The following is a 20,316-nucleotide window of genomic DNA, read 5'->3' as shown; positions in this document are numbered from 1 at the left end:
GGCTCGCAGAAGAGAATCCTAGAGAAGCGCTTGACAAGCCTTACGGCGCTCTCAGTAAAGGGAAGCTGTTCAAAGTGACAGGGATTCCCACGGCCAGGGCGGAGGACGCGCAGATGAGCGCGGGGTCCGCACCTGACCGCTTTCCCGCCCCTCCCCATCCCAATCCCCCCGGAGGCCGGATTCGCAGGCCCGGTGAGACCCTCACCCGCTTTTCGAAAATTTGCATTTTCCGTAGAGGAAGAACTTGCAGAGGTGCAGCTGCCCGCAGAGCCCGTCGCAGGATGTCGAGTACGCGGGGCACAGCCTCACGCCGCTAGCGGCCACCAGCACCCGCACCTCCCGGCTTCGCGGCTCGCTGCTGCCGCCCCCTCCGGCTTCCTCTCCGCCGCTCCTCGCTCGTGTTCCCAGCACGAAGCTCCGGGGGGCCACTTTGCGCAGGGTCTTCTCCATGGCATCCTCGCTCACACCGCCCGCGAGCTGCCGCGCCAGCTCCCCCAGCTCCAGGCTGCCCCCGGCCGCGCATAGCTTCTTGGTGACACAGGTAGCCAGGGTTGTCAGGGCCATGGTCGGCCTCCCTCAGTTCTCCAGCTTCGGCCGCCGCAAACCCCGGCAGCGCGCCCCACCCCACCTCGGTTTCTCCTGCTAGAGAAAAAGGAGCGGTCAGGAACCAGCTGGAGGAAGGAGGGGCCAGCTCCAAATCGAAACTGAAAGCTGCCCCAACCCTTGGAGAAAACAAAACTTACCCCAAGCCCCGCCCCCGATTGATTTGCCTTCTCCCAAAGTCAAGTTCCCCCGGGCCCACTAGTGGAAGCCAGAGCGTGAGGGTAGCTGGGGCTTTAACCAAAGGATGCGGTTAAGCCAGCCAACAGACAGTTATCATAATTTATTAGTCTATAGTACAATGTGATTGAGATATTTATGTTATTTTAGAATTCTGTGTTTTTCATATAATAGTGATTAACTATTGCATAATGTTTATTTCATCATATTATGCTGTATCTTATGTAGTACAAACACCAATAGCAATAAAGATCCTAGTATTTTTCAAAAAAAAAAAAACCCACTTTGGAAATGATTTAGTCACTTTAGGAATATAGTTACTGGGAGTGCTGTGGCACAACCTTGGAGAAAGTTTATGAAAGAAACGGAATTAGCCATGATATCTTCATTCCACTAATCTGTCCCTTCAAGGACGTCTGGATCACCATCCAAAACTCTGGGCTGCTATCTTGGATCTGGACCCAAACAATGAATAGGTCTCAGCTCAAGAGAGGGGGATTGTTTTTAGCCCGCATTGCCAAATTTCCCACCAATGACGCTGAACTTCAATCCCAAAATATCATTTAACCTTCTCTATTCTTTGTCCTGTAGTCCCCAACTCCTTATAAATATACCTGTTTGACCGGTAGGAAAGGAAGGAATTATGGCCAAAAAAGAACTAGAGAACATTTTAAAATGCAAAGTGGATAATTTTGATTATATCAAATTAATAGATTTTTGTATAAACAAAACCAATGCAGAGAAGGGAAGCAAAAAAGTGAGAAAAGTTTACATCCAAGGATTCTATAAAGCCCTCATTTTTTTCTCTTTTTATTTTTAAGCATTTAATCATAAGGAAATTTTATTATTTTTTTTCATGAGCTAATAGACTATTTTCCAAAGTCAAAAATAGCAACAGAAATCAAGTCTCTTTTCATTTAGGCAAAACACTGATGAATATTTTGGATGGCACCACTTTTTAAAGCCCTCATTTCTAAAACACACAGAGAATTTACTCAAATTTCTAAGAATACAAGCCATTCTCCAATTGATAAATGGTCAAAGTATATGAACAATTTTCAAGAAATTAAAGCCATTTTTAATCATATGAATTAAATTACTGATTTAATTTGAAATGCAAATTAAGTCAACTCTGAGATACCATTACATACTTCTCAGATTGGAAAAGATGACAGGAAAAGATGATAAATGTTGGAGGGGATGTGGGAAAACTGGGACACTAATACATTGTTGGTGGATTTGTGAATGGATCCAGCCATTCTGGAGAGCAATTTGGAACTATACTCAAAAAATTATCAAACTGTGCATACCCTTTGATCCAGCAGTGTTTCACTGGGCTTATATCCCAAAGAGATCTTAAAGGAAGGAAAGGGACCCACATGTGCAAAAATGTTTGTGATAACCCTTTTTGTAGTGGCTACAAACTGGAAACTGAGTGGATTCCTCTCAGGTGGAGAGTGGCTGAATAAATTATGGCACATGAATGTTATGGATTATTATTGTTCTTTAAGAAACAAGCAGCAGGATCATTTCAGAAAGACCTGGAGAGACTTATAGGAACTGATGCAAAGTGAAATGAGTAGAACCAAGAGAACATCTTACACAGTAACAAGATTATGTGATGATAAACTCTGATGCACTCTTCAATGATGAGGTAATTCAGTCAATTTCAATAAAGTTGTAATAGTCGTCTGTGTTAAGGACCATGCCTAAGTGAAGGGCAGGTCAATTCTCCCAGAGCTTCTACAGCTGTGGATCATAACATCTGAAGGAGTTGCAAAGCAGCCTTTGCTGATGCAGGTGTTCCTTGTGGATTGGGAATGAAATAAATTGGAGGCAAGAGGCAAGAGGCAAGAGGGAAGTCAGAGAATGCAACTGCCCCTCAGTCTCCTTGTATTTTCCTTCTCTTCCTCTCACATGAAGAGATCCATTCCACAGATCTGAGTTAGACCTCCAGCAGTCACTGGCAGATGGCTCCGGTATCTCAACACATCTACATCCAGAGAGAGGACTCTAGGGACTGAATGTGGATCATAAAGTATTTTCACTTTTTTGTTGTTGTGGTTTGCTTGTTTTTTCTTTATTTTTTCCTTTTTGATCTGATTTTTCTTGTGCAGCATGATAAATGTGAAAATATGTATAGAATAATAGCACATGTTTGACATATATTGGATTGCTTGCTGGAGAAAGGGATGGGAGAAAGGGAGGGAAAAGGATTTGGAATGCAGGGTTTTGCAGGAGTGAATGTTAAAAACTATTGTTGCATGTACTTTGAAAATAAAAAACTATTATTAAATAAATCTATCTGCTTGCTCTTTGCCCTTTACTATCTTCCTCTCTTGGAATTTAGCCCACTTCAATTAGCATGACAATAATTTTAAAAATCTGCCTCTTGACTTGTATTCTTTTGGGACCCCAGAGTCACTGGTTCAAAAAACTAATATTCTGGGGTCCCTCTGAACCCCAACATATCTAAATTACATTTTAAGTTTTCATCTAAGTGCCTGCTATATAGTAAGTGCTTTACACATATTTTCTCATTTTGTCCCACAACAACCCTAGGAGATAAATGCTATTATTATCCCCCAATCTACTGATGAAACTAAGGCAGACAAATTGTGATTTGCCCATGGTTACCCAAGCATTGTCTTTGGGGACATTTGAACTTAAAGTCTTTCTGACTCCAAGTCCACTGTGCCATGCAGCTGCCTTTTAATCATGTTATCACATTAGTAACAATTATGATATATCATTTAAATATTAAACAATACTTTAGTATACTCATGTAAAATCAGGATTTTACATCTTGGGATCTAGGATTTCATTAGTTATTTCCTTGAAAGTAAGAGGGTGAGTGGGCACCTAGGTGGTACTGTGGATGGAATTCTGGGTCTGGAGTGGAGAAGGCCCATCTCCCAGGAGATGAAGTCTGTCCTCTGCCTCTCATCCTGGGCAAGTCACAACACTGTTTGCTTCCCTTTTTTCATCTGTAAAATGAGCTGGAGAAGAAAATAAATCACTCCCAGTACCTGGTTACCAAGAAAACTCCCAAAGGGTTCACAGAGAGTTGGCTGAATCAGAAAGGACTCAGCCACAAAGGGGAAATCAGTCCTTTTAGAGGCTCTGTTGAGTCAGTGACTCACTTGTTCCCAGCCCTGCTTATCAATCAGTGTTGGGGGAGGTGTTACCCAATCAATAGATTTTTGTCTCTTGGGCAAGTCACCCTCCAACCTACAACTTTTGTATCCCTACCTGTAAATTGTCACAATATTGCTACATTGGGGAGGAACTGACACTCAGGGAGCCAACCTCTTTTGCTGATGTTGCTATATGTGAATTGATTTAAAATTACCTATAAAAGCTGGTCCCACCTTGAAGCCTTTGTTGATCTCCAGTGATCAACCCCTCATCATGTTTCCACCTAGACATAATAAACTTTTAATTTTCTATCCAAATGTTGCCTCATTAATCAGGGTAAAAAGCCCAAAGATTTTCCTTTCAACATTATACAGTCTTCACATCCAGGCTGCTGCTTCAATTGGATTTGCTGTTTGAGGCTTAAAATTTTAAGTCTTCACTTTCTTGATAAGGCCTGATCAATTGCTTTAAAAGTCTGATCCATTTTTATATTTCTTAAAATTTTCTCTCCATTCTTTTTGAAAGACTGCTCTATTTTAAAAAAAAAAAATCAGTTTCCCTCTCAGCATTTTTGTTACCTCAGTTAAAACTCTCCAAACAGCATGTATCATAATGTTTTTCCCTCTAATTATGATGTCCTTCTAATTCTTGAGGGACTATTCTGGATTGGTTTTCTCTTTTATTTTCAGTTTTCAGTGCAGCAGGTAATCACTGGGGAGACAGTCATCTAAATTACTATCTACATTCTCATCCTTATTACAATCCCTAGCACTAACCCTCATCATGTCTTTAAACAAAAAACTTATTCTTTATCCTAAATCTAAGTCTTCATTCTCTAGCCCTTTTTAGTTAACTAAAATCTTATCCTTATGTACATATAAAATGTGCATAAAATTAATAAAACATAGAAATCATAGCTTAATTAGCAATAATACTAAGACCAACATTACGGTAGCACTAAGCCAGTGGCTGCTGATCCCCAGATGTCTGGGAAATCCCTGCAGATGGCCATGAAGATGGAACTGGCCTTATAGGAATGAGTTTTAAAATTTTAAAAACATATATATTTAGTATATATTTAAAGAATAGCTCCTTAGTGGTTGCTGGTATCTTTGGGTTCACCAGCTCTTCAGAGTTGTAAACTGGAACACAATACAGTCCCTTGTTAATGCTTCTTACACTCTGGAAGACCTGACTTCGAATACAACCTCACACTTCCTAGCATGTGATCCAGAGCAAATCATTTGAGAACCTCTGAGTGCCTTAGTTTCCTCAACTATAAAATGAGAATAATACCATCTACCTCACAGAATTGTGAAGAGAATCAAAGGAAATATAGCACAGTATCTGACACTAAGTAGGTGCTTTATAAATGCCTATTATCCCTCCCTGTTAAATAACATGAAATATTATGAAGGCTGTCTCATGATATAAAACAAAAGTGAAGGAAACTGTGATAGAAGGCATCTGGTGATGTGATTAAGGTCTTGAACAGGGGTCTTCTTTTTTCCCAAGCAAACTATAAGTCAAGGTTCTTGGATGAGAGGATTGTGGAGACATGGGAGTTTTGAAGAGGGATGAAAAATCTGGAAGAATCACTGTGATGAATTAGATGGTGAGTTAAGGATTACCTAACAGCAGGATTGATTGTTGACGTAATGTGAAGACTGTTATCTTCCTGACTCTAGACTCAGCACTGCATCTACTGCCCACCTGAACCATGAGACTCTTACAATAAACATCCTTAACCCTCCAACTTTACTTTGAAAAATCACCAAGTATCAGAATTTGTGGAATTTGGAGGTTTTTATTCAATTCTTCAAAGAATTTCTCTATCTTCCCATCCTCTTCATCTGATGATGGGTGTATAAACTGAAGTTATTTTAATGGTGGTCTTTTTACAAATAAAGCAACTGCTACATTGAGAGATGGCCAAATAGTCTCATAAATTAATGTTACTCTTTGCCTTTGGATTAATTGTGCTTTTTTCTTTGTTGCTCATGGATGGCCATAGCCCAAGAATTCATGAGTCTTTTTAGTACTTAGCTCCTTGGAAAACAAAGCCAATTTGTTCCTGGGTCTGCAATCAAAGCTTTTCCAGCATAGAAGAACCTGCCAGAGTTAAGGCTGTGCTGATATAGTCTTGGAGAATCCAGAAGCACCATGTAGTAACAAGTCATTAAAGTAGAATTTTGTGTAAGTTGTTCATTAAAAGTCTTCCTATAGTGATTTTGTAAAATTCATCAAAATTAATACAAATGGTTTTTTTATTCTATACTATTTATTTACAAAGTCACCTACTAATTACTGAAATTTGTAGATTTCTTTCAGATTTCATAATCTGATAATATTCATACATCCATTTATTCATCTCATTCAACAAGGATTTGTACAATGGGAGTCTGCAAAAAAATTTTTGTTGTTGCTTTATTTTTCCTGGTTGTATTTAGAAACATATGCATGACTAAACATATATAATCTATATCAAATGCTTGCTTTCTCAATGAAAAGGAAGAGGAGAAAAGGAGAATTTGGAACTCAAAATTTTAAATAAAAAAACCTGTTAACTGATTTTGCATTAACTGGAGAAATAAATTCTTTTCAAAAAAGTGAAAAGGCATGGGAAAAGAGTGAACATATATGGTGAACAAAAGATTAGTTTAACTAGAACTCGAGTGTATCAAGCAAAGTAATAAGCAAAACATTTGAAAGGCAGGATGGACCCAGAACATATATAGCTCTAATAGCTAAAGAAAAGAGTTTATAGTTGATCTTAGAAGTTTTTTTTCTTTTCAAAGGGACAAAAAACTGATGGTTTGATGGGTGATGTCTTGTTTGGCACATGAATTGGAATTGTGAGGCAGAAGTACACAAAGCAGTCAGTCTCATTCTTGTGATCTTGACAAAAGCCAAGCAAATTGGCTGACCAAATGCTAAGCAGACTGCTTCAGCTGCCTTCATAGCTGTTGGAACAAATTGTTCTTTTGCCTCCATTCCCCTAGGAGAAGTTTTCATACTCTTGGAGTAGAGATCTGCTTAACTTACCAGCACTCTGAGATCTGTCAATTAATTACTCTCAACCTTAGTCCCATCTACTAAGACAATGGGGCCGTTGCACATGCTAAGTTTCTTGGAACCACAGGTGAAAGTTTGGGTGAAAGGTAAAGACCCGAAGAGTATAGCAGCCCTTGGCTCATACCAGAGATCCTAATTCTCTCTGAGTACTTCATATACCTCTAAAAGAAATAGGAAGCTTAAGGAAGAAAAAGACTGACAAGTTCAAATGTGAAAATCCTTTTAGCAGATGAGTTGAGATCTGAAGGGTATCATAACAATCTAGGTGGAGTGATAAGATTTGTACCTGGACAGTGGACAGGGCACAAAGGTAAGAGATTTTGGAGGTAGTTATTAAAACTTGGCAACTAAATTACCCCAAAGACAAGTGAGGAATCACAGATTTAATAGGCTTTAAGTCTGGGCAAATTAAGACGGTGACATCCTCAACAGAACTAAGAATTTGGAAAGTTTGGGTTTGGTAAGATAAGAGTTTTTCTGGATATGAGTTAGAGATGCCCATGAGACATCAAGTTCAAAATATCCAGTAGGTAGTTGATAATGTGAGACTGGAGCTCAGGGAATATATTAGGATTCTGAGATCCATAAGAACCACTAAGAACCATAGATCTGGGAGTCATTAAGAGTACTATTAAACCCATAGGAGTTATGAAGTCACCAAGATGTAACAGAATTAGTCAGTGTCATACAGATGGTAGATGCAGGATTATTTAGCCTAAAGTAGTTTTGAAGAGCTTTCACATGGAAGAGGCTTACTTGCTAAGTTTCAGGACACTGAACCAAAAAAAGTCACCCATGAGAGGCAGATAAAGTACATTAAGAAAGAAAATTCTCCTGATAGGGCTGTCCACAAGAAGCAATGGGCTCCCAGCAGGATGATGACTCATTTCCAACATAGCTATACTACTTTAGGATTACACCAAGCTACCATTATCAGGTACTTTCAGAAAGCTTTTCAACTTTTTGCATATTGCCTTCCATTAGATGGCAAGCTCCTTGGGAGCACAGACTTGTCAGGAATACCTATTTAGGTATGGATTGGACTAGGTGGATTCTGAAGTCCCTTTCTATTCAGGTTATGTATAATTATTAAACATACCATTCCCACTTATTATATATGTAATTTTCTCCTCATATTTTAATACTTGGTGGAAGTCATCATTTCATATGGATAGTTGACTCTTGCACATTTCATGTATGCCATTAAATGTTTATTAGACACTTTAGAATTTAGAATTATTTCTCACTGAACACAACCAGTCCACCAGTCCTCCATATCCTTGATAATTTATTATAAATGATAGACCCCACTATTAAATTTCTGTGGCATATTTACATCTATCATGTATTTTTTTTTCATTGTTCCTTAGTTCACAACTTTCGTTATTGAAAGCCAAAGTATTGAAAGATGTACTCCATATACAAAGCAGGATCAAAGAGTATTTATTCAGAGGAGTATTTGTAGAGAAAAGACAGACTTTTAAATCAGGGAGCAGCTTGTGATTATTGATATTGGCAAGCTTAGTTTTCTCTTATTTCTCTATCCTTCTACAATGTCTGCCCCAGATTTTTGTGTGTAGATGTACATACATGGATGTGTGTATCTGTGTCTGTGCATGTACATGCCTGTGTGTACTCTCCCCCTCCCCCCCACAATGGAGTAAACATCTGTATTCAGCTCAATGTCATCACCTGGGCAAATGTATTCTTCATCCACTTGGGTTTTATCTCTATCTATAGCTCTTAGATGAGGCCTAACATTTTGTGATTTGATGAAAGCAGCAAGTCATCCACAAAATCCTCCGAGGAATTCTCTGATGGATGCAGGACACCTGAAGATCATGAACCTAGTGGTGGGCAGGGGAAAGGGAAAAGACTTCAAGTAATTTAGGAGGAGGCTGCCCACAGAGGTTGTGATTTTCTCAAAATCATACATTAATAAATGGCCATACTGGAATTTGAACCCATTTTCTATGTTCTACAAATCTGAATACTGGTTCTTAAGACTCCAAGTCAAGAATTGCACCAGACGACCTCATAATACTGGCAAACGTGCAAGAGAATGGAAACTGTTTAAAAGGGTAGGGACTTTCTCCCCCTTCTCTCTCTCTTTTTTTAATCAACAGCAGCTAACAGATGACTTTGCCCACATATAAAATTAGTAAATGCTGAACACCTCTCATACATACCATTATCTTTCTGGTTACATCCAGTCTTGTATGATCATAACTGAAACATAGAGAACACCTTGTTGTAGAGCAGCTTTTAATGCCATTTGATTCTATTGAATCAAAAAAATTTTTTTTTCATTCATCGTCAACATAGTATCATCTTATATAGTCATCCAGTAGTGAGGAATTGTGGAAATTGAGGGAACCACATTAATTACATTGTGACTCAATTCTGGATCTAGCCTATTCCCTTTCTATTCAATTATGGGTCTAGTCTAGTTCAATTTGTCTTTTGAGAAAACTTTATTTTTACCTTGCCCTTTATGGCAAGGAAGCTAGATCACTGTTGCTTAGAAGTACCTAGGCTCTACTGACCAGACACTGAACCAGATCCAAAGACTGATATAAGGAATTCTCTCACAATTACACATCTCAAACAACCCATAAATCTTTTCCTTATTCCTCTGACTGCATATACTTTTGAGAAGGGAGTGGGACACCTTTCTTTTTGATTTCAGAGAACTGCACCTGTTTACTCTCTCCCTCCTAACTTGGAAAGTCCTCAATTTTTCTCTAATTAGAAATCAGATTACCTGATCTTGTATCATGGTTCATATCCTGTTGTTTTCTTCTAGTTCATAAATATGTATCCCCCTGGATTTGGGGGTCCAGTGTGAAGCTGAGGAGGCCCTGGTCCCAATTTGGTACATAATTGGCATGAATTTCTTAATAAATCAAAATTCTCAGAAGCCCAAACCATTATTTCCTCAGTTATTTCAGATTTCACCCATCACAAGTGAAGACACAGTCTGAAACTAAAAATGTCATGTAGAAGCTTATGTTTCCTAAATATTCATGACTTGTGTTTTTCCTCATGATCATTTCATTGAGTTTGGAAAGAAATAATATAGGAATCCCCCCAATTAACTTTAATAACTAAAACTGCATTAAGACTTTTGAGATAGCGTATAGTATCTAAGCTCCTCTTCTCTCCCTGCCCCCCCCCCATTCTTCTGTAACCTATTACTTAAGATAATTTTTAAAATTAATCTGTGTGCCTTTAAAAATGTGTCATTTCTAATATAGGATTCTTCTGTGTATATTTGGTCAGTTTCAGCTGCTAAACTGAATTGATTCCCTATATCCATTGGAGTCCAAGCTGGTCTGAAAATGATGACTTTTGGTGTATACTCCAAAGACCTGATGAGACAAGTAATCCCTTCAACACGACGAACAAAGACTTAACCCTTCTGTCAAAAGGGTTTTTAGGACTTCGCAAGGAATTGAAATATGCCCTCGTAACACCAGAGTTCTTCACACTCATGACTTGGTTAACTCCTCAGTGTGAAGGTATATGTAAGCTTAGGGCAATTATACCAGTTGAGATATAGAATACCAGTAATAATATTAATGACAATAGCTAGGATTTACATAGTGCCTATTAGGTGCTAAGTTCTTTACAAATATCTCATCTGATCCTCAGAACAGCCCTCTATGTACAATTATCTATTCCCATTTTCCAGATAAAGAAACTGAGGAAAATAGAGGTTACATGACTTGCCCAGAGTGACATAAAAGCTGGCAAGTGTCTGAAGCCAGATTGGAAGGACCTAAGGCCTTGCACTCAAATCCAAAGAGCTACCAAAACTGACTAAAAACTATTACCCTTGCCTATTAATTACACTGGGTTTGCTCAGAGCATAGGGCCCCTGTCCTTGGTGTGCCACTCACCCACTAGATGTGAACTGGACCATCGCAAAAGATCAGTATCTGAGGTGATGTCACACCACAGCACACCATGACTGTTTTAAAAAAATCCTTTTCCAATTGTCCTTCAGGTTTCTACTTCACACTGAAATCTCACTGGAGATCTCTCAAAGAATCTTTTGTAATTAGTTGCTCAACAGAATTAGCAAGTCCTTTACACCAATACTTGGGATGACAAGGGTAAAGAATAAAAAGAAAAAAATAAATGGAAATTAGAGATTGAAGAGAAGGCAAAAATGGGGATGGGAAAGAAGACAAAAATAGTAAGGAGACAGAAAATGGGAGAAAACAGGAAAGCAGATGTGAAGAGGACAGAGAAGATATTCAAAGTGCTTGGACCATAGGTTGTCTACTACAATTGGTTCTAATTTTTTAGATATATATTAATCACCAATCTTCATTTCTACAACTCATATTAATACTCATGGCTTTTCTAAGCTACTAGTTAACAAGTCCTAGATGACCAGATATCTAGAACTAAATAAAATAATTTATAATTCAATCTTCATTTAAACCTTAAGGATCTGTTGAAGACAATCTGTCTGTAGGGAACTACAATATGCTTCACACTTCCCCACCTAAGAGAGCTATTCAATTAACTGAAATTTAGTCACCAGACTAGGCCCAATTAAGGGTTCTATTAACATTTAGGAAATTATCTAGTAACTTTCTAAAAATCTTAATTTTCAATCCTCAGAAATATAAGATACAGTATATTTATGGTCACTTCCCACAACCCCAAAGAATATTCTGAGTCAGGAGACAGTAAAGTGGCAGAGTCAGAATTGGAAATAGAATTCAGAATTTTTTTCTTCCAAAGACACAGTTTACACAGCTTTCAGCATTTATACTTTCAAACAAAATGAACAACAAAAAAATTACACTGGCGTGCTAAAATCAAAACAAAAAGTAATACCAATTTTAATCTCAGTATCTTAAAAGTACAGAAATTGGAAAATATGAATACCAAATACAAATTTAAACAAGTCACTTGTCCTTCCCTATGACCAACATAAGCTACTTCAAAACTTACAAATTTAAAGTAAAATAGAAACAAAATAAATACTGTACATACACTTTCCCTGCCTGCAGGCAAAAGATGGGAAATACTGTTATGAATTGGAAAAAAAAAAAAACGACAAAAACAAAAACGTTCTTCACACTTCAGCATCCCATTTCCCAGCCAAACACCCAATTGCAACCCAGTGTGTTTCTGTAACAAAAGGACACACCCTGTGCACACACACCGACAACCTATACAAATAGACAAGATACTACCCCCAGAGACACCCAAAGTAAGAAAGAATAGCAAGAGTCAACTTGGACCATAAAAATCATCGGGGAAGAAAAGGCAGTCAGGTTAGCAAAACATTACTACAAAACTAGTAAATACCATAGCCAACAACTGTCCCCTTTTAAAATTTCACAGATTAAAAAACAAAATATCACATCCCCCCTCCAAAATATCACCACAAAACCTGCTGAAGCACTGGCAAAGTCAAGTCATTTCACAGTAAATGTGAAAGTTTGTATTATATAATCTCTTAAAGTGAAGCTCTCTACTCTCGTTCCACAGCATGAAATTATTATGGCTTAATTCATATTAAAAGTAGAAAAGTCTTTTCCAAAGGAAATACAACTGCAAAGACACAGGTGCATTTCCCGATGCGTGCTGTGACATCCCACCAAATTGCTGCAAGATTTGTGACGCACTTCTCTCAGAACTTCTATTTGGGGGAAAATGAGATTGCAGCTTTTAATCCAGCCTCACCTTAAACTGTAAGGCTCTTAGTTTGGTTTAAATTTCTTCTGAAAGATAAAACAGCGCTAGGGTTCATGTAATGAGTTACACTCGGGCCCCTGACTATATAATGTAGAAGTAATGTGTGAGTATCTTAAATAAATAAAGAAGGGTTAATCTTTAAAATTAGTATTTTTAGAGGAGAAAAAAGATTTCAGGCAAAGGGAGATAACTCCGTTATTAGATATCAAATTTACTGCTAGGAGTTCCCCCATAAATGTTCTAGTCAAATATACCTTGAGGAAAGCTGAAACTTATGAAGAAAAGTGGCCAAAACAAAACCAGGAGAAGACCAAATTTATACCAAAAACCTCCCCTGGGAACTTCTTCCTGAAATAGCAAAGGAAAAAAAAAAAAAAAAAAAAGGATGAATGGATGGGATATGACAAGTTGCATAGGTAAACTACTTGGAGGTCATCAAAGGCTACCTAGTAGCCAGGGTTTATTAGGAAAGTAGTGCAGAAGAAAAACTTGCTGGAAGATTCAGTGCTACTGGTTTCTAAGAGGTTTTACCCTCATTTTCACCTTTTCCTTATTAAGACAACAAATTCTTAGGCAACTTAGGAAGGAGACAAGGTTTAAGAAAGAAGATGGGGAAGAATATACAAGCAAAACCACAGTTAACCACAATAGGCAAATTGCTTTAGTGATAGGGTTTATCATCATTAGAGTTGTTTTTTTAAAAACCATTTTAAAAGATTTTTTTTTTACTCAAGTATACCAAATGTTTATTAATGCCACAGCCCTATTAAAATTTAAAAAAAAAAAAAAAGCCTTAGAAAAAAAGTAATCATTTCTCCATTCCAGGTAGACTCAGTCTGCTAATTATAATCACTGAGAAAATTAAAATTGATCCTGTAGCATTTTCTTATTGATCCTATTTACAAGTAATTGATTTTGCCCTCTGCTTTTTGTCCTGCAACTGCTTAAATCATGGTTTTTTGTCTCTGAATTCAGTTCAGAGTTCTAGCTGGCCTGTAAGGGGTTAATTTTAAAAATCTAATTTTTTTGCCTCAAGGAATTTAACTGACTTTGGAGAACCAGTGTGAACAAAAAAGGAGTTGAGCCTGATATCAACAAGCTATCCTTCAAGGACGTCTGGTTTGCTGTCCAAAAGTCTGAGCTTATCTCACACATGGACTTAAACTTGGAGCACCTAAGTCTCATGAGAGAAGGGGGATCGTTACTAGCCCCCACTACCAAACTTCCAACAACCATGTGTTTCCTGCACCTCTGCTTTGTGATCAATCATGCTACCTTTAATTCCATGATGTCATCTACCCTGCTCTGTATTCCCCAAACCTTACAAAAGGGGAACTGCCCTTGTGCTCTGGGTCTTTAGCATTAATAGAAAGAAGCAAAGCCATGGACCCATTTATTGACAGGTAGCATGCCCCTGCTAATAAATATTATTTTGCTGAGAGATCTGCCTCAGATTACTCTTTTGTTAAAATCTTAATTGTGATACCATGATACAATAATGCTTTTCTTACTCCTTCTAGTTTTTGGTTACCTAATTAATATAATAAAAAAAACAAACCACTGATACAGCACAATATAATGGAAGCAACTTGTAGAAGGAAAGAAACTTCTAACCTCCATTATTAAAATGTATTTAGCTAGCCATTTTATGTGGCTAGAGGTATGGAAGGAATTCTCTGTTCTCTACTGTTTCATCTGTAAAAGGGAAGTAATATACTCAATCAGTATGAAGGCAGGGAAGCTCTAATAATAAATTCCTATCGTGTTCCAAGTCTAAAATCTAAAATTCAGTAAAATCCTAGAGTCTCTCTCCCTTCAGGCTCAATGTTTGCTGGAAGAAATGCACTTCACAGGCATTTTTTTTTTTTGGGGGGGGGGAGGGGAGTACGGGAGGGCAGAGGAGGAATATTTGTACTTTAATTTTTAAAAAAACTCTTTAATTTTTGTTAACTTCTCAAAGTGAAACTATAGTCATTCATCCATGAAGATACTTTTACTTTTGGTGATCATACAAGGAGTAATAAAAAATAAAATAAAATAAAAAAATCTTCCTATCAATTTTCATTAAGTATATACTCACCAAAATAGACCAAAATGTGGTCAAAAAGAGAAGGAGGGGAGGGAGAAAGACACAAAGCAGGAGGAGAGGTTATTTTAAAAAATATTTAATCAAATTTAGATCCTTCTTTACTAAAATGTATTTTAAATTTGTTGAGATCTAACAGAATTATCTTTGCTGATATTCCTTTTAAATTCTCAACATTCTTGTTCTTAATAATTTCCTTAATGACATTACAATATTCAAGATGGTTTAAAAATCTAGTTTTATCTTCTTCCCTTAGGAGGCTAGGCTGATATGTGGTATGATAGCAATCCATTTCTTCTTAGAAAATTACTCTATTATACTTATATACATTTTTTTAAATCAGTAAAAATCCCACTTCTCTCCTTTCTATTCTAATCTCCTTTCCCCTCCTCTTAAATTGAATGCAAACATTCTAATACTTGTTAAGATTTTTTTTAAATAACTTTTTATTCTTAGGGCAAATGATAAACACTTTCTTACTTCACTGACACATGAACTATTTTACTTCAAGAACTGTAACTATCTCTTTCACTCTCTAGTTAAAGATTTTTCAGAATTCTTTCTAATGAAATAAGTGATAAGTTTCCCATCAGGAAATAAATGTTCCGATCTGAATTATTTTCACTTCTTAAAAGTTTTTATGCTATAGTAAAAATGTGCCCATTCATAAAAATAGCAGGTTTTTGTTTAAAATCAGTTTTAAGTTACAAACATTAAAATGATCAATTTTCATAGTTCCTATTTCAAGTATTTCTGGGTTCTTTTTCCATCCTATAGTGGTCTGTTTTAAATTAAATTAATAAAACTGTGCTGGATTTTTCCCATAGATTATTTCATTTCAGCAAGCCTAAAAGATGAAAATAGTCCTTGATAGGACTGTTGTTTCTCCTCCTTTTGTATTCCTTCCTCCCCACCCCGAGTGCACTCATGTAGTACACAGCCAGTGTCTAGACAAATACCTTCTTTCTATTTGGTGTAAACTAAGAGTACCTTTTTTAGGAAATTGGTTATTGTAGATGTTGACAGTCAGATTTAGAATTAAATTAAATATTCAACTGATGATAAGTATGAATAGTTTTAATTTTATATATAAAAATAGGCAGCTATAGATTAGAAATTCCTTCTTTGTATATAATACTCTAAATGATACTGATCAAAGAAATATTCTCAGAAGTATTTCCAAAAAGCTGGACTACCATAATTTGTAAATTGTAGATTTTACATTACCTATTGTTTTAGTTATTAACCATTACTTCATGGCATAGCACTATTTGACATAAATTTAATAGAAGAAAAACCATCTACAAGAAAACTCAAACCATTACCTGGGTCTCTAAAAAAACCACAATTTCAAATTTAGGAAGCCTTGAGCCCCTTTACTTAAAGCTAGCTAATTGCCCCCAAACTATATTGTGTAAAAGTTTGCTAAGCGCAATGTACTTTTATGAACTATTTGCAAAAGCAGTGCTTTTAGAAATCATAAAATGTTTCTCTTACCCAGAATGAAAATTTTTTTAAAGACAGCTACTTGTGTCCAGTAGTTTTGTCAAATTAAAAAATAGATAATGGGATAGTCTCACAAAAAAGAAACGTTCTTGGTTCTTTCAGAAGACATGCTTGAGAAGGGCTATCTCTGTGCTAGAACTCCTCACTTCTTATAAGGGCAGATTTAGAGAACTAGATATAAATACAATATCTCCTTCAAATCTAAGCATGAAAGACCAAGAAACCTTGGAAAGACTCAAGTGTCCCTATAGGACTTGAATAGGAAGTCAATAGAATTGTAGCTATGGTTTCCTTTACTCAGAAACAAAAATCCCCATTTCAGCTGCAGTGGTTATTAGAGGCATCTTTAAAACTAAATTATCTAGTTATTGGAATTATTTAGGGGATGGTAATTTGATTCTATTAAGTGAAGTTCATTTTCGGAATTTACATGCTGGCTACTCTTAGTTAATTTACTCATAATCAAAGAATATAAATGTTGAATATAGGATATGTGTTAATCTATAAAATAATTCTGTTTGATTTTAGGCTATCTGGCTAAAGAAAATAAAGTTAAGCAGCTACAAATACTATAACTGCAGATACAAATTAAATCAATACACATCTCAGTTTTTTTAAAAAATCAGTTTTAAAGTTATTTCTTGACAGGCAATAATCTATTTGTAATCTATCCCTGACACTAAAAACACCATCTACACAAAACCAAAATACTACTTCATTTCAGTGGGAGAAAAGATCAGTCAAACCAGTTTTTTGGCATCGTGTAGAAAAAATAATCAACCAGTTGGCTTAATGAATAATTCAGTTTTCAACTAGTTGTTTTGGCATAGTGTGGACATAGCTTAAAATGAGCTCTTTATAGACATCCTATGTTTGATAGAATCTTCTCCCTGACAACCAGAAATGGATCAGTCTTGAGCCAAGTCATTCTGGTTTTGGAATAACCAAAGAAGGCAAATTCATCACCTGTTTATAATACACTCCTTTAAACTTTGGAAGGAAGATGGGATAAAAGAAGTGTTCCTCTTCTGAAAACATAAATGTAAATCCGGAAGGAGACACAGATCTGCTTGTTCTAGCTCCTCAGCATAAATGACAGCACAAAAAGATAAGTCCAGCCTGTTGGCTGAATGAAAATAAGACAAATCAGTGATGTGGCCATAGTTCATCATCATAAAAATAAAGCCTACCTAGTACATTTCCCTAGACTTGAAATTCCTGGTTGGGAGCATATAAAATGCTCCCCCTTTTTTTCAGAATCAAGAATACCTATTTTTTCCATTCCAACCCCAGAAATTCAGTATTTAAATTGTTACCAAAAATTATCAATTGAAAAATATAAATTATTAACAAACAACTGAAATTTGGCATTCAATAAGAAGTATGTATAAAGCAGACAGATGTTTACTTTAAAAATATCTCATCTTCATGTATTGGCTAAGTCAAGAAAGAGTAAACTGCAGAAAGCACCAACTTCATCTCAAACTCAGATCCAAACTAAATCTTAAAAGGTTACAAGATTAAATAATCAACTCTACTACTTCAATACCCTTGCTCCTCTATAACAACTTCAATTAGAAGCCTATTTTGATAGGTCTTAATAATATAGTTTTATATACACTGCAGGTCAAATCATAGCTCCCCCCAACAGTTAGGATATAATATTTTTTAAAAACTTGTTATAACAGCCTATAAAGCAGGTGTTATTTCTGGTTCCCTCTTCTTCTCCCCTTTATACCTCCCCTCTCCCCAGCCACAAAATTATAAAAGGAACCCACTGTAGCTATAAATGTATTTAAACAAATACTAATATAACTAAATTATACCAATCATATGGTTCTTTTCTGAACAAGGAAGGAAAAGATATTAAAAAGCAGGTTCTTTGGGACCTAACATCAAATACACAAATGAAATTTCAAGATGTCTTTTTTCTACCTAAATAGAAAAATCATAATTGTCAAAGTGAGACAAAGAGGGTTTGGGGTTTTGTTTGGTTTTTTTTGGCAAGGTTTTTCTTTTTTTTGGGAAAGCCTTGGGTATTGAAGTTATTTTTCTGTAAAACAAATATTTTTGTTGGGTTGTCAAAATGATGGACAGCAGAAAGAGAAGATGCAATAAGGTAACTAACCTGGATGACAATATGCAACCTGTAAATTAGAAAAAGCCAAGGTAGTAGCTTATTTAAAAAAAAAAAAAAAACACAAAATATATAAAATAAAATGAATTTCATATACATCTTAATTTAAAATAATTAATGCATCAAATCCCTGTTTAAGACTTTAACCTGAATTTCAAATTTTAAGAGTTCAGACAAATTACTGTTACTGTGGCTCTTCACCACATGTAACTCATGCTATCAAAAATAATTTAAAAACCTTCACATTCTTAAATCTAAATTAGTGAGATACTTCCCCACGAGTCTTCCAAATAAATAGCTTAAAAAAGAAAGAATTTAAAAGCTGTTAACTTTTTTAAAAAATCTGTTAAATAAATTACTGATAACTTTCTTTACCTTACCACTGAAAATAAGTCAAGACACTACCAGTGACAAAATGATACTCAAGCCCTGACAAGAGACCAGCCCTAATTCCTGATCTCTCTTAAAATCCTCCTCTCCTTCATCCTCCCCCCACCAGGTCCACAATGGTTATTGCTCGTGGGTGTGGCACAGTGAAAATGCAGCATCAGGTTCATTTTGTTCTTCAGGCAGTGTTTTATATTGTACATGCAAGTCTGCTTCAAGCAGAGGAACAGCAGAAGCTCCAGGCCCCATTGCCCTCAATACTGGTCACCAAGGGTGAGAATGGCAGCAAAAGCAGCTACCATCACACAAAGAAGCGTGCGTGGCCATTTCTGTTCAACTTAAGGATCTTCCCAAGGCGCTGTTTGGCGGTTGCCATTCCTTTCTTTGGACGTTTACCTACAACACATCAATCACCATGTTAATGAGGACTTTAAAGATGACAGAATTCATCAATAAAAATTTGCTTTTTTTTAAAAAGGGCAACATTTCAAGCATGCTGTATGTACTAAGTGAAAATACCTATTATCTGAAATTAAAACATCTCATAGACTCGGCAAACTAAATTACATTTATACTTCCAACACATTTTTCTTCTTCCAACAGAAAATAAGTATAATACTTCTGTGATAATATTCTTTTTATGAAGGCCATTATTTATATGATATTAAGGTAAAAAGGCATCTTTAGACTCACTTTGAAGAGATAGCTGTTAAGATCATTAGTCTTGTCAGTAAACCTGATTAACCACTTACTTGCTTTGTGACCTCAAGAAAATCACAAAATAAGGATAACACATATGCCACCTGTATCAGAGATACTGTAAAGAAAGAGCTTTGTAAAGTGTAATGTATGCAATGTCATGAGAATGTGAGTTATTACTATTTCAGTTTTCTTATGAGAAAAATATTCTCCCTTTATAAGATACCAACTATAGTTATAGAAGTTAATTTTTCAAAACATTAGAATAATATAAGCTAATTTTAAGAGGGAATGAACTAAAATTAAGGGACAAAAAGAAAAGTGAATTTCATGAACACTAGTGTTGTCACAGAATTATAGTATAAAGATATGCCAGGTGAGACCATTTAGCATTATTAAGAGACATAACAGAACAAAGCAGATCCCAAAATGAATTGGGTTCTTAAAGTAGAGTAGGGTCAGGACTGATTTTATTAAACAGTAATGGATATTCTTTGTATTCTTGCTCCCAGATCATTCTACAATGAGGCAGCTAGGCAATGTGTGGATAGAACACTGGCCCCAGAATCAGGAAGACCAGAATGCAAATTTAGCATCAATAATTGCTAGTTGTGTGATGTTCAGCAAGTCACTTCTGTTTGTAATTAATTCCCTTAATTGTAAAATATGTATATTTTTAATATTAAAGTATAAATTAGATACACAATAAGTATACATGACCAAACCATTATTTTGCTGTACAAAAAGAATCAGACTTGAAATATTGTACATTAATTGTAAAATATTG

The 20,316-nt window shown here is 36.2% G+C and overlaps 2 protein-coding genes across 2 annotated transcripts in view; both read right to left on the bottom strand.

Moving 5' to 3' along the window:
* PARP12 (poly(ADP-ribose) polymerase family member 12) overlaps positions 1–3,877 on the bottom strand; it is a 38,857-nt gene extending 34,980 nt beyond the window's left edge. Inside the window, exon 1 of the mRNA XM_051963536.1 lies at positions 206–3,877. Coding sequence (XP_051819496.1) covers positions 206–564 — 359 coding nt within the window. The 5' untranslated portion in view covers positions 565–3,877. The remainder of the gene's footprint in view (positions 1–205) is intronic.
* A 7,839-nt stretch (positions 3,878–11,716) lies between these two features.
* Positions 11,717–20,316, bottom strand: part of KDM7A (lysine demethylase 7A) — an 88,008-nt gene continuing 79,408 nt past the window's right edge. Inside the window, exon 20 of the mRNA XM_051963531.1 lies at positions 11,717–19,226. Within this exon, the coding sequence (XP_051819491.1) occupies positions 19,132–19,226 (95 nt within the window). The 3' untranslated portion in view covers positions 11,717–19,131. The remainder of the gene's footprint in view (positions 19,227–20,316) is intronic.

The sequence above is a fragment of the Antechinus flavipes genome, chromosome 5 (genome assembly GCF_016432865.1).
Source record: "Antechinus flavipes isolate AdamAnt ecotype Samford, QLD, Australia chromosome 5, AdamAnt_v2, whole genome shotgun sequence".
Classification (NCBI taxonomy): Eukaryota; Metazoa; Chordata; class Mammalia; order Dasyuromorphia; family Dasyuridae; genus Antechinus; species Antechinus flavipes.
The sequence above is the reverse complement of the archived record's forward strand: the minus strand, read 5'-3'. Positions and strand labels throughout refer to the sequence as shown.